General features: G+C 42.9%; 1 protein-coding gene across 1 annotated transcript in view; it reads left to right on the top strand.

The window, feature by feature from the left end:
* Positions 1-14,622, top strand: part of LOC147689264 (collagen alpha-4(VI) chain-like) — a 495,718-nt gene that overhangs the window by 433,990 nt on the left and 47,106 nt on the right. Inside the window, exon 38 of the mRNA XM_086942070.1 lies at positions 6,523-7,194. Coding sequence (XP_086798196.1) covers positions 6,523-7,194 — 672 coding nt within the window. The remainder of the gene's footprint in view (positions 1-6,522; positions 7,195-14,622) is intronic.

A 14,622-nucleotide genomic window follows, 5' to 3' on the forward strand; every position in this document is an offset into this window, starting at 1 on the left:
ACTGAACACACTGCCGGGTCTATCGCATCATTTACGGAAAGACCACGTGGGGCCGACAAATTATGTATCAGCCGAAACTCACCCGGGTCCTTCTTGGGGACCACCCCTAAAGGGGAACAAACAAAGTTAGCGACCGGTGGAACGTGAAACGGACCGGCGACTCGACCTCGAGCCACCTCTTTCCCAATCTTCTCTTGTACCACGGTCGTGTGCTGCAAGACTGATATTTGGTTTTTACATTTCGCTAAACCCTGAAACTCCCCCACTGGGATGCGGAAACCATATGAAAACCCGTTTCGCAACACCCCAGCGGAAGCGTGATCCGGGTATTCGCTGAGCCAAGGAATCATTGCCATGGTATCAATCGGAGTAGGTAAAGGCGCCCCTCGGACTATTTCAGACCTGTTTGGCGCCTCCTCTACCCCCGTTATCACCCGTTTTGGCTCTGCACATGGACTCAGGATGGGACGCTTGCCCACACCCACTACATTCGTGCCTAAATTTGCATGACCCCTGGGGCCTCGTACATTTTCCCCTGTTAAAATTCCAACAACTCCCCTTTTTACCTGTGGTGCCGTTCGGCCTGGAGTGGTATTCGTTACTCGCGCCTGATCGAAAGGGGGTCCCAGAATATTGGCGGGAGGACTCCCCCCCTTTACTCCCCACCAATGGCAAATTCAACATACCAGTATCCGCCATTTTTGACCAAGACACAGAATCATAACAATCCCAAGTTAAGTTTTTATCATGCTCTTTCGCTTTTCTGAAAATATTATCGTAACAGAACCACTGATTGCCCCCATGCGACACAGAATACCCCATGATCCGTGACTGATAAATCGGCAATTCAGACAGCAATTCGGGCCTACGTTCGCCCAGGATGGATGTAAAAATCCCCCATGCTTTGCCCCAATTGCCAATGTTTTCATTTACCTTGAAGGCGGCCATCTTTGCGCGCCAAACACCCGGATGCATGAGCTCCTTTTGGCTCTTAACATATTCCATCTCATAATGATCGGTAAGCAACGAGAAGATGTTTACATACTCATCTGCCCATATCTTCTCCTTAATAGCTAGAGGGACATGTTGACCCAACTTTTCCCTTCGTGACGGGGCAGACTCATCCCTCGCAATCGGCAATGGCCGCTTACCTGAACCGGAAGCTGTATCTGCGGCTGAGCCTATCCCAGGTGGCTTTCCTCCTGCTGCGGCCGGCGCGATAACTGGCGGTGCTGCCTTCGCGGCCTCCCTTGTTTCACGCAGTTGCCTCATCAAAACCCTTGCGTCATCAGCCGTGGCGCCCTCGTTATTTTTTCCCAACCACGCTGCTAATTGTGCTGCCAGCTCGGGCGGCATATCCTCGCCGGACACAGGGGTGACCACCACGGGAATCGGATTCCCCTCCGCCGGCACCGGAGTTGGCTCTTGGAGTGGGGTGCAGGGAACCGGGATGTCCCCTCCAGCTGCTCCCCTTCTGGGCCTCTTGCCTTTTCCTCCCGGAGCGGTTCCAGCCAACGGACGTTTCGGTCCCTCTTCGCCATCTTTCTCTGCCATTCGTTTCTTTAGGTCAGTCACCTCCTTCATAAGAACACGCAGCATCTGGTCGGTAGTCATTCGCTTTCCGACCTTCTTAGGCATTCTCCAACAGAGTATCTGTAAAACAAACAAGAAAGATTACCACACTCAAAATTGGCTCTTCGTTCCGTCTCGAGCTCACGTGCAGCGAGGGGGTGCAGCTTCAGAGCACAGGAACAAGAGGATGCGTTCTTGGCTTGTTGCTCCTTTTATCCGTCTTCAGGGCGGGCGTAAACCCGCCCCTGCCTGCCCCTAGGGCGTGGCGTGGCGAGCCTCGGCTGGTATGTCCGAAGCGGCGTAGCCGGGGCGCGCTTTTTCCCGCCCAAAAAATGGCTTCCCGGGGGGCTCGTGGTACTCAACCATACGTTCGGGGGGACCGAATGGTCGCCCCTTTCCACTTCTTCTGTACAGTCGACCTTCTCTTCAGAAATGAGAGCCATCTCACACTAGATGAAGAGTAATCTCCTCCAGTGTAATGTCGGGAAAACAGAGATTTTACTGTTCGGAGAGGCCCCCTTACTCTGGTCGCTCGAGTGGTGGCCGACTGACTTCGGTACGCCTCCTGCTCCTAAAGTCTCCGTTAAGAACCTAGGTGTCCATCTGGACCAAGCCCTTACTTTCAAGGAGCACGTTGCTCAGACACTGGGCTCCTGTTTTCATACTTTAGGCCTACTTCGTCGAGTCTCTTCCAGGATTCTAGTCGGAAGGCACTTATACTAAGCCGTCTGGACTACTGTAATGGACTGCTGATCTCTGCTAATGAGTCCTCGATCAGCAGACTTCAGGTGGTCCAGAACATGACGGGACAACTATTTCTCAATGTGCCCCCCAGGACAATCTGCTGCACTATTCATAAGGCACTCTCTAATCTTGGCCCCAGTTATCTTTCAGAAAAATGTATTCCATATGGACCCTCAAGGTCCCTCGTTCTAGCTCCAAACATCTGTTGGAGGTCCCCCGAGTTAGGAAAGCAAGATTAGGAGGGAAATCCCTCTCCTACCTTGGCCCACGTTATTGGAATGAGCTTCCTTTACACCTGAGACAATGTTCTAATCATCTCCATTTTAGAAAGCTGCTTAAGACTACCCTCTTCTGTTTCTGATTCCAGCTACACTTGCATATATTTATGATGCTGGTCTGAAGCGCAGAGATACTCCTTCGGGCGCTATATCAATAAATAAATATATAAATAAAAATAAATAAATCTACAGGATTTTGTACAAAAAATGTCCACGTACATCAAGGAAACTACAGAATTCTTGACAAAAATCCAGAACCTTTCAACAGAGTGGAATGAAGAAATGTTTTTATGCACCATTGATGTGACAGCCTTGTACACATCGATACCCCATCATTTAGGCTTTGAGGCAATAGAATTTTTCTTATTACAGGCTGATCTCAATCAGGACTTTAACATCTTCTTGTTGGAATTGCTTTAATTCAACCTGTACCACAACTACTTTATTCACAAATACCAATTTTTCCTACATCTAACAGAGACATCCTTGGGGAACTGTGCAGCCCCCAGCTACGAAAACCTTTTCATGCACAAATTTGAGTTGGATAATGTCTTGAACAACACGACTTGGAAAGAACACTTGGTGGCATATTTCCAGTACATAGACAATATATTTTTGATTTGGCAGGGTCCAAAGGAATAGCTAGTCACAGCTATCGGTCAACTGAACCTAGTAAATGATTGTTAGAGTTCACATTCAATATAGACAACGTCAAGATAAGCTTTTTGGATGTCCTGATTTACATCAAAGACCAGAGAATTGAATCTACCATATACAGAAAAGCCACAGATCGAAATAATTTACAGAATTTTAACAGTTTTCACCAACCAGCCCTCAAAGCACATTTACCATACTCCCAACTGCTCAGAATCAAGAGAATCATGTCTGATCAAGAAATACTTTCATAAAACATATCTAACATGGAGGATCGTTTCCGCAATCGTGATTACCCCGAAGAAATTCTGACTAAGGCCAGTAACCGGGTGGCTCCACTATCCCGCACTCAGCTGTTGATTATACAAACGCGACCCACAGAAACGTCCAGAACAGTCAGTGTGGCCAAATTCTCCACGGAGAGCAGGGACATTAAAAAGATCATATTAAGACCCTGGCCAATGTTTCAAGTGGAACCTGACTTTAAAAACATTTTTTCAGACAAACCCCTATTTGCATATGAGAGAAGTAGGAACCTAGCGGAGTTATCAGAGCACAAAGAAGTGTCCTGATCATGACACACAAAGGCACTATACAGTACCTCAACTGTGGGAACTGTAACAACATCATTAAGGGAAATACCACCAACCATCCGACAAAAGGCTACTACATTAAACTTAGTTTACACCACAGCCACATGTGATTAAAAAAATCTCGTGTATCTACTAAAATGCCCATGTGGGCTGGTGTACATCGGCAAAACTGAAAGAAAAAATCAAGATTAGATTAAAGGAACACAGAAGTAACATCAGAAAGAAAAACCCAAAATCAACTGTGGTTTCTCGTGTGTGAAGTCGTGGATATCAAAGAAGGGAGAGATAACCGCAAATTTCTGCTACAACGCGAAACATTCTGGATCCAAAAGATGAACTCATCGGTGCCTCACGGTCTCAATGATCGAATTGAAAACAGTTGTTTTCTGTGATTAACCTGACCTGCATTTACTGTGTACACGCATACTGAACATTCTTGAACTGTTCCAGTGAATTCTAACAGTTCCTCTCCCTACCTTCACTTCTAACTGTTTAACGTCCGCCTTTTTTACCGTTTCTCTCAAACTTTTCTCTTACCTTTTCAACTTTCCCTGCCAATTCCAATTGTTGTAATTTTCCCTTTTCCCCTTTTCGCTCTTAATTCATTTCTTTTACTAAACCTTTTTCTATCTAATGTTTCCTTTCCCTTTTCAACTTTCCCAGTTAATTGTAATTGCTGTAATTCTAATTTTAATTTTTTCCTCTTTTCCTCTCCTTTTCTACTTTTTCCCTTCTCAATCTTTTTCAGTAAATTCCTATTTTCCCCTCCAACTGTGGAGTTTCTCTTCTTTTCTCCCTTAATTTTTTTCCTTTTTTTGTAATCTTTTTCTTTTCCTAATTTTTCCCCTCCCAACTTTTCCTGTCACTATGTTTTTTAATGTATCCTTCCGCTATTTGGTTTTTCATCGTCACAGTTTATTGTGTAACCTTTCTAATTTCGGATTGGTTATTGTATCATATTGAATTTATATACAAAACGTTGTGTTTGAATTTTTTCCAACAAGCATATTTGGTCTTTTCCAATACACATTCATGTAAGACTGTTCTCTCGTCTCACACTAGGGTTGACATAATTTTCCTACCTTCAAGATGGCAACCATTTCAGTTGGGCACCGATACTCTTTCACTTTCTATCCTATTTATCTTTTCATCTGGCTAAACCCTTTTGGCTTTTTACTACTACGGGCACATACGGTGTCAGTCACCAGGCTCCTTAGTTCGAGTTAAGCCATCAGTTGAGGGCTTTAAATGACACGTACCCAGGTAACTTGCTGCACTTTTGATTTTTCGTACGCTAACGGCGTTACATACAGACCAGCATATCTGGTTATTTAGTCTAATGCATTAACGCGCATCCACAGCACGCCACAAGCACCGCATGATGATACGTTTCTTTCGATCCAAAAACTATCCTTATGATACCTTTTTGTTTTTACTTGTAGATCAGCACAACAGGCAAGTTAATCTATTGCACTAACGCTCATCCGTAGCACGCCACAATCTCCGGCACGACAGCACGTTCCCTTTGATACGTCGTCCTTTTATTTCGATATTTTTTACTTGGGTACTCGCTTTAAAACCAGTCACTCGTTTGCACCTCGTTTTCTGCTACTCTCATCACTGGGCTGTTTAAACAAGTTTTTCACCCTATGGTATACCCGACACCTCAGCTTTCACTCTATCTACACTGGGCTGTTAGATCACCTGTTTTTTCCCCGATCGCTCACTCGGTCACTTATATTAACGGCTTGCAGGAATCTTGTCGTCTCATTCCAACTCTCTAGGAATTTACCCCCTGAAGAAGGGTGGTATCACTGCCCGAAATTCATTGGGGCTAATACTAATGTTTTTAAAACATCACGGATAACTACTAATGGATTCATGAAAATAATGTAATGACCTCCTGAAAATAATGAGTATAAACCATTGCACAATACATTAAAAGGAAGATTTGATTGCAACTTTGGATTACTTTGGATTATTTGAATAAAATTGTTACCTATGGACCTCTGGCAGTGCGCATTGAGGGACAATTCCCAGTGGGAAAGTGCAATTCCCAGTGGGAAAATGCAACCGTAGGTTTGTCATTAAAACACTGTTGCATAACCCTTCAAAAGAGCCATTGCCTATTGTAAGAGCTTGTTGTTGACTGCATTGGCGGAGTCTGATTGGCTGTCCTGCCCACAACGTTCCAATGAATGTACTTATGTTTGATCAATCAATTACCAACTCTTAGAGAATAATATGTTCATTGCTCACCCCAATGTTCCATTGCTTGCATTTAGGGCACTCAGTAGTAATCTTTAACAAAGGATATGGATCCAAGAAAACTAACGTGTTTATAACGTTTTTTGTGTGAATCAATAATGGTGATTATAATGGTAATAATGCAAATAGTACTGTTAATAATATTAACTAATTAATTACTGAAAACAATTGGTGTTATGTCTTTATGTACATGTGTTATTTGCTGTGCACCACATGACCCGGAAGGATTTCAGTTTACATTAGTTAACCTCTCCATTTCCTTAACAGGTAAAAGTTTTGTCTGTGGTATACAATTGTTTTGCATACATTAACAGCTCTTCGGCAAATCAGAGGTACAGTCACTTCTAAAAAATAGTGATTGAAAATATTTCATCTCAGAATTATGTATGTTTTTAATTTTTTTCCCTTTGCAGATAAGTGCCAAGCAGATGTGGAGTGTGAGCAAGCTGATCCACCTCCTGTGGAGGTTGACATGGACCTTGCTTTTATTATTGATGGCTCCCGCACCGTTGGCAGCGAAGACTTTGAGCGGGTAAAAGAATTTGTTAGCACCATTCTTGATCAGGTTGAAATCACATCAGAGCCAGAGTTAGGGGGCACAGGTGCCAGGGTGGCATTGGTGCAACAGGGTATGCCTGGCTTCACACCCAACCGAGGCACAAGCCCAGTCGAAACAGAGTTTGGCTTTGTAACTTACAACAGTAAGCGCTTGATAAAGCGGCACATCCAGAATGATGTTTCACAGCTGCAAGGGCCTTCATCCATTGGCTACGCTGTGCAGGGGACCATTGACAACATCTTCCTGAAGGCTCCCAAGTTGCGAAAGAACAAGGTCATATTTACTATTATTGGAAGTCGTACAAGCAGTTGGGACATTGAGAAACTGAAAGAGGTCACCCGGCTAGCAAAGTGCCAAGGATACATCCTGTTCACCTTGGCTTTCGGCAACGAGTTAAGTGACAGTGAGCTGGCTGACCTGTCCAGCTTTCCACATGAACAGCACTTGGTGCGATTGGGAGGAACGCTCAAGCCTGAAATGGAATACGCACAGAGATTTAGCCGAGCCTTCCTGAACCTTCTTCTAGGTAAGTGGTGTGATTAGTGCAAAATATCTCTCAATGTGCTAGTCATAATGTAGATGGTTGCTATGTATTTCTATGGTTGTGGCCAACAGAAGAGAGATGAAATGCATTGGTTCTCTGACTCATTTCTTTTCTTTACTTTTACGTTGACAAAAATTCATACTTCTCTCACATATGGGTATGGTATATAAAGAACCCCATACATACTTTTAATTTTGAGCTGTTATAAATAGGGAAAGAGGGAAAGTACGCCTGTCTTAAAACCAAGATAGTTACTTCCAAAATTGTAGTTGATCAAACCATGAAATTGTGTGTGATAATTCAATTTTTGTTCCTTTAAAAAATAATTGTTGTAGCCAGTATTGACAATTTATGAACATTATACATACTGTATGTTTCTTGAATGCAAAGTTTGTTTTCAGTGTAAAGTGTGTGTATTTGACCATGGTTTCCTAATGGGTTTCTATCAGAAAGAATAGGACCAATAATGTTCCAAGATGGCCGCAATATTTAATAACAGATTAGATAGTTTGGAGTTCAAAACATTCCCAGAAGGGTTTTCATAGAATATAATTTTTAACGTAAAATATTCTAACAGGTGAATCTCTGCTAATTTGGGTGGCAAAGGGAAGTTTAGACAGTTAATGCTATACTAATCTAGCAGCTTTTTGCACACACATCAGAATAATTGTTGAAATGTACAATTTGACAATTTGTAGCTAAAGGGTCTGATTTACAAAGCATGTAGTATGTTTGAACTCCTACAAGTGCTCCTGTGGACAGGTATACATTCACAGTTTTTACCAATTAACAAACATTTTCATTTGTATGTCTGGAACGCTATGCCAGCTGTAGTAAGTATCCTGGTGCACTACTTACTGTAACTGACATCACATTATGGGGCAGATTTACAAGCCCCGTTCGCCACATTTGCGTCATGCTGCGGGGTATTTACAAAGTGACATATCTGGGAGATGCGTCACGTTGTAAAGCCCTGCGCCATAAGGAGGCGTTCCGGCGCTGAGGAGGGCGTTCCGGCGCAGGAACGCCTCCTAAAAGTCTGCAAGATTTCACTCAGTCACTTTTAAGGCCATTCTGCATCAAAACCCTGCGCCTGCTTGAAGCAGGCGTAAGGATTGACGCAGCATGTTAGGCATAGGGGCACCCTAGCCTTGCTGGAGCTGCGTCGCCAGCAATGCGTCACCTTTACGGCAGAAGATGCATTGCGCATCTGTCTATTCTTGCCCCATGGTGCTCCGCATTGTAAACGCGGCGCATCCATGGTGGCGCAAGAGGTGTCTGCCGTGACGCACACTAACTGGCGCATCCCTGCTGATATACGGGGAAGCGCCAGTTATTGTAAATCTGCCCCACAATGTTTGGAAATTTCATCAATGCAGAAGCGCGCATTGGGCATATTTCTGTACTTTGAAAAGGCAGAGAACTCCAATTGCACATTTCTTTTTCTTCATCCCTTTGTACAAACCCTCTCTAAACCTGGGCTTGTTGAATTCCCTTTGCCATTCTGAAAGGGGGTTTAATCCAGCCCTTTGCTGGGATAAATATTCACCCATTTCCTGTGTGGCAAAGGGTCGGATAGAATTTGTGAACGCCTGTCTATGGAATTAAGAACTCAGAAGCCAACCAACAGATTGTCATGCCAATTGCCTACCCCTTGCCTGGGAGTTGTGGTGTACAATTATGCAAAGGTTAATTGATTTACATATGCTGGGAATTATTTTGTGAATACCTAAAAGGCGTACATTTAGCACTTTGGGTCATAAACATGCTTACGACCAAACGTCTTTGTGAATTGGGCCCACAGAGTCACGTTTGTATTTTTTTCGTTTTTGTATTAAAGTTAATTACATTTAATAGGGTAGTAATCGGAATAACAAAGATCTGACGGGTAATAGTCACCAGCTTGATGCAATTTGCACCTGAACACGAAACTAAGACAAAGCAATCAGGTTCCTAGTTTGCAATGCACATTTAATGAAGTACAGGTAAGTCAATTCAGTGCAGCAGACTGAGACATGGGCAACTTCAGAAATTGATAGGTGAAGTGGCGTGGTCGGAGAGCAGGCTATCCGCTCAAAAGTTGTGTAAGACAAGAACCTAAGTACATTTGCAGCCAATAGGCGAGAGAGCAAGCTCAGTGGGAATTGGTGATTCATCTTGCTCAAAGATTTTACCTCTACAATTTGAATATTTTTCTGGGGCAAAGATCTACAATCTATAGGTAGGATTCCATGAGACATGTCTTTTTTTTGTGGTCCTGCAGTAGAGGCAGTCTTTGCAATCGAAAGCTTGGAGTTGGGGAAACAGTCACAATATACCCCTTGGGGTTGCTTTTTTTTGGTTATACTGGGTGCCTTGTGCCCTTCCTCCAGAAATGAAAATCTCTAAGACTCAACTTTTCAGAAATTGTTCTGTAACATATTCATCAGTCCTCCCTACATATGTAATTTTTCAGGAGGTCTTTTTGGCAGCAGACAAATGGTTGAGGTTACTGTGCAGTTCAGATGCATACTTAAATGTCTAGATGCAATTAGTTCCTTGAATTACTCTTCAGCACTTTCACAATACCTGGCTGAAGACATGTCCCAATGCCAGTGGTCTACTGGTTTACTTCTAGATCACTGCAGTCTTATCTCTCAGTTATGGCAAAGTGGCTCAATGAAGCAGGCGCATTTAGTCTGTGCTAGGTGACAAGCCCTCATCAAATAAAACTAAAATTCATGTCGGTTTCTCACATATTATTTTTAACAGTTTGACTCTGCCGGTTTCAGAAATATACTTTACTGCAACAACTATCCTAGAGTCATTTATATCTCAGCCAGCACATATGACAGCACCCTGTTCCTCATCACCAACCTCAAACCACAAACTCTGCCCAAGACTGGCCTGGTCCTGCCTCTCCAATAAAGTACCCATTCTTCCAGGCTTCTATTGATTTTTTCATACTTTCTTACATGCTAATACTTTGAAGTTGGGACATTCTCCTAACAAAGGTTAGATAGCGTAGTGTTTCGTCTACTTGTCCCTTTTTGCAACACAGGCAACTACAACCTATGCATAAACGTGAGCTTTTGTGCATATCATACCTTTTTAGATGTGAGCTGGACAAAGCACCTTTAATATTCCAGATATGAGCTTTGTGCAGCTATGGAAAACTGTGGTGCACTTTTACAGCTGACCCGCCAATGTGTCAAATATAGCAATGTATACACATAATTGACATGGAGCTCGGGTCTGATAACGAGTTCCCTGCTATGTACAGCTCATGCACCATAATCAGAATGTCCAAAAATCTAAAATCAGAATAAACAGGTGAAAAAGATGAACTTCCACTAAGTAAAATGTGTGAAACTTTATATATGCATTTCCTCTAAACATGGGGACCCCTTCAACCATGAGACATGAATAGAATCTTCCAAATCAGATTTCAAGCTATGGCACATAAAACATTCTCTTAACAGAATGTAACTCGCAGATACATTTTCTATATCTATTTCTCTCTAACTTTATGCCAGTTCTGTTAAGGTGTACAGTGACTTATTTTAGCAGTTTCTAAACATACTATAAATCATTTTTTCCCAGAAAATTGGACTTATTTTTGGGCTGGGGAATGATAAAATGCACATACTGCTTGATCCTGGAAAGGAGATGCAACAATCTGGTGGCAAGAAAAAGGCTTGCAACCCTCTCCCCGAGCTCACTTGTGTGCATAACAGGCCCCCATACAGGATTTCCGAAGTAAGGGGCTCATTATGATCGCGGACGGACTTGAGTCCGTCCGCGACCATCGAGGAGGGGGGGACCTCCGCATGGCCTGCGGAGTTCCATCCTGTCCAATTAGGATGTGACCGCCACCCTGGCGGTCACATCCTCTATTTTTAACATTGCGGCGGGTGCGGCTTCAAGCTGCACCCGCCGCAATGTTAAAAATGCATACATTGCATTTGTATGCAGAAAGCGGCAGGCACCGCGTGGTGCCTGCCGATTACTGCATACAAATGCAGGGGGGTACCATAGGTACCCCACATGTGCACTCCCCACCCCCCCTTCACCCAGGGAGCCCGCAACGGGCCCCCGCAGTGAAGCTCTGTGTGCTTTTCCACGGCGGAAAACCCGCCGTAGAAAAGCATTTCTTTTTGGGCATCCTAATATGGCTGGCGGTGTCTGAGAGACAGCACCACCATATTAGGGCTTTTCCGCCGCGGTTGTAAGCCAACCGTGGCGGAAAAGCTGCAGACAGAAACCAGGACCCACCAGACGCCCTAATGTGGCGGTGGGTCTTTGGTGGGTCCGCTGCGGTTTTTCCGCATCCTGCGGGCCGGCGGTGGCTTCCGCCGGCCCAGAGGATGTGGAAAAACCGCAATCCTAATCTGCCCCTTAGAGTGGTTGAGCAGCAACATACCTAGCGATCATAAGTCAAAGGCGTCATGTGGGTAGTGTGTGCGTAGTGAATACCAAGGCTATGTTTGGAACATGGGTAAGAAGAAGGGCTAGAGGAAACGGGTGGAGGTGTGTTTATGGGTGTTTACAAGAGCAAATATAACTGTAAATCAAAAGAGTGCTATGCAATTTAGGGAGTATGAGTAAGGGCAAGTATATTTTCAATTTGTATGTTTACTTGATATTTACTCACACGTGAAGGGGTTTGTTGGCAATGTGTTGGACTGGAATTTCAGATGCTTGGAGTAAAGCAAGAGAAGGTCTCTTTTCTCTTGTTTTCCAAATTACATTTCTTTGCTTCTAGCATGGCAATTTACTAGTTGTATTTTTTGCGTTTATCATAGAATATCTTCATCTTCAATATGGTGCAGCAGATCCTAAATGTGATACAGTGGACACTGTTGTGCCTGAATGAGGAAGAGGATGAAGTAAAGAAAGAGGCACCTTACCAACATGCATGCGTTGTAACAACGTACATCCATTGCTATGGACAACGTACATCCATTGCTATGAGAAACTTCCTTTACGACGCAACTTTTACCACGCAGTGCCTTTACAAAGCAGGTTTTTCAATTCAATCCATTACAAGGAATTGCGCTGGGGGGCGCTGTAGGATAGGTAATAGTTTAATTTACTATCCAACACCTTCCCTACTATCCACGGGGACTGGAGTTGGATTAGTAAATTAAACTATTCACTATCCAGCAACCCCCAACGCAAGTCGTTGTTACGACTTGCGTTGAAAAACCTGGATTGTAAAGGCATGCGTGGTAAAAGCATGCGTTGTAACAACGTACATCCATTGCTATGCATACCAGTGCCAATAAACTAGATACAAAAGGCAGTACAAACCAGGTGAATCTGAAGCACAGTCATAGAGGAGGCATAGCGGCTGTGTGGAGAGGAAATACATGAACTTCTCTCTACACCTCAGACTACCCACTAAATGCAGATCAGAAAGGGGGCAAGGCTGAATTCCTTGCTTCCCTGAAACATTGATGGCTCTCAGAGGTGATAGGAGTGAGAAGAAACACAGCTTAGCATGGTATGGTATGGAAAGTGATACAATGGACTATAGGTCAGAAATTGTTCAATGGTAAAGGTTGGAATAAAAATCACTGCAACCAATGCATACCTCAATATGCCCACCTTTCTGAGCCAATGTGGCCCTGCTGAAGGATGTCGGCTATATAGAGGACACACAAAAGCAAACTGAAGATCTTTCAAAACAAAACCCTGACACACAATTAGGAAACCCACATCAGGGAACTGCACTGCAAAACAAACACATGGCGTATGGCAGGGGGAACGAACCTGGACCCATTTATACAGTATTGATCTTGAAAATTCTGCTAGGAGGATTGAAGGGAACCATAAAATCCCAGCAAGTTCCTCCTGAGGCAATACAAAGTAAAAATTACACAGGATCTTGCAAAATGAGCATGGGAGGACACTGTGCCACAAACAAGTAATCCTGTGTGCACACATAAATAAGACACTCTTTGTTTTCAGAAGATAACTAGGGAAGGAGATCAAAAACTGGACGAAGATGGGCAAATGGCAGTCAATAGAGATGAAGGAGATTTAAAACTAACCAAAAACTACCTCAATCGGTGTCTGGTCCTAAAATGAAGCAGAGTGACAGAAAATATTTCAAGCCAAACTACAAAGCTTGTGGAAACAACTATCACAGACTTTAAGAAATAAACGCTCTCTTTAGACTGTGGCAAACAAGACACTTAACACAAGAAAAGAATGCCAGAGAAGAGATCGCAAATGTAAATGGGAGGGTTTGCAAAATAATAGGAAAGACAATATAAACATACAAAACAAGAAGGAAGACACGGAAAATGGAAACATAGAGTTCATCCAACATAATACCTGGATACTGGACCTGAAAGGAGTCAAGATGCCGGGCAAAGGGTAGGGCACAGAGTGAACTCATGGAAGGAAGGAGTGGGTGCGGGCCCGAGAGACGTTCTGCTTAAACCAGCTTCATGCCAGCAGAACCACCAAATCATTAAATGTTTGGCAAAGCAAGCACAGTTTTAGAGCCAAAATAACCAGAGACAACTTTGAGACAGCTAAAGAATTGTTCAACCCCACAAACCAGTTCAGTCAGCTTTGTAAATAACCAGTTGCCTAACTCATTAGGTCAGCTTTCCATTCACCCAAATAATTACATTTATACAGAAATGGAGAGGCAAGGTCCCAAAACTAATTCAATAAGTACAAAATTGAATCGCAACGTATCTTGGAAGAATGTGGTAAATAATTCAGTGCTTTATTATTCTTTCCAATTTCCATAATAAAATACAGCCAGACAGCCAACGTGTTTCGCCCATACACCAAAAGCTTGCTCAGGGCTGCAATTTACAAAATTTGAAAACATTGAAATACACAATTAATCACTCATTAAAAACTAAGGTACAAATAACCTACTACAATAATCCATTCAAATACTCTATTCAAAGAAAGATTTAGCTGGCAGGTTGAAAGAATGAACAATTCTTTTAAATTGTACGGAGAAGAAAATGCATTCACCAATTATTTACTGTGAACCAACCAATTTGGGCCTAGAGGATTCACAGATGAATTCAATTTAAACTAATCAAAGTGTACCAAAAAAGGTATAGCAGGCCGATCGAAACAATCAACGCTTCTTTTTCAAAAAAGAATACATTCACCAGTTATTTACTGCATGAAAAAATCACAGAAAATTAAATTGTTATAATTGAAACCTCAAATTGTTGCAGTCTCAAAGTTGTACTAAAGGTAACAATCTATTTTTTTTATCAGATTGGGATAATTTAGATAATATTTCAGAGATATCATGGGCCGAATATTTATGCAGTGCTGTCATGGACAAACCCGTCATCTTCTGCAAAGCACTATTTATTGTTGTATCCCAAGGAATGTTGTACCCAGCACCATGCCCATTTACTGATTAAGCCCATCATATTACATAAA

This window comes from Lissotriton vulgaris, chromosome 10 (assembly GCF_964263255.1).
Source record: "Lissotriton vulgaris chromosome 10, aLisVul1.2, whole genome shotgun sequence".
In the NCBI taxonomy this organism is placed as follows: domain Eukaryota; kingdom Metazoa; phylum Chordata; class Amphibia; order Caudata; family Salamandridae; genus Lissotriton; species Lissotriton vulgaris.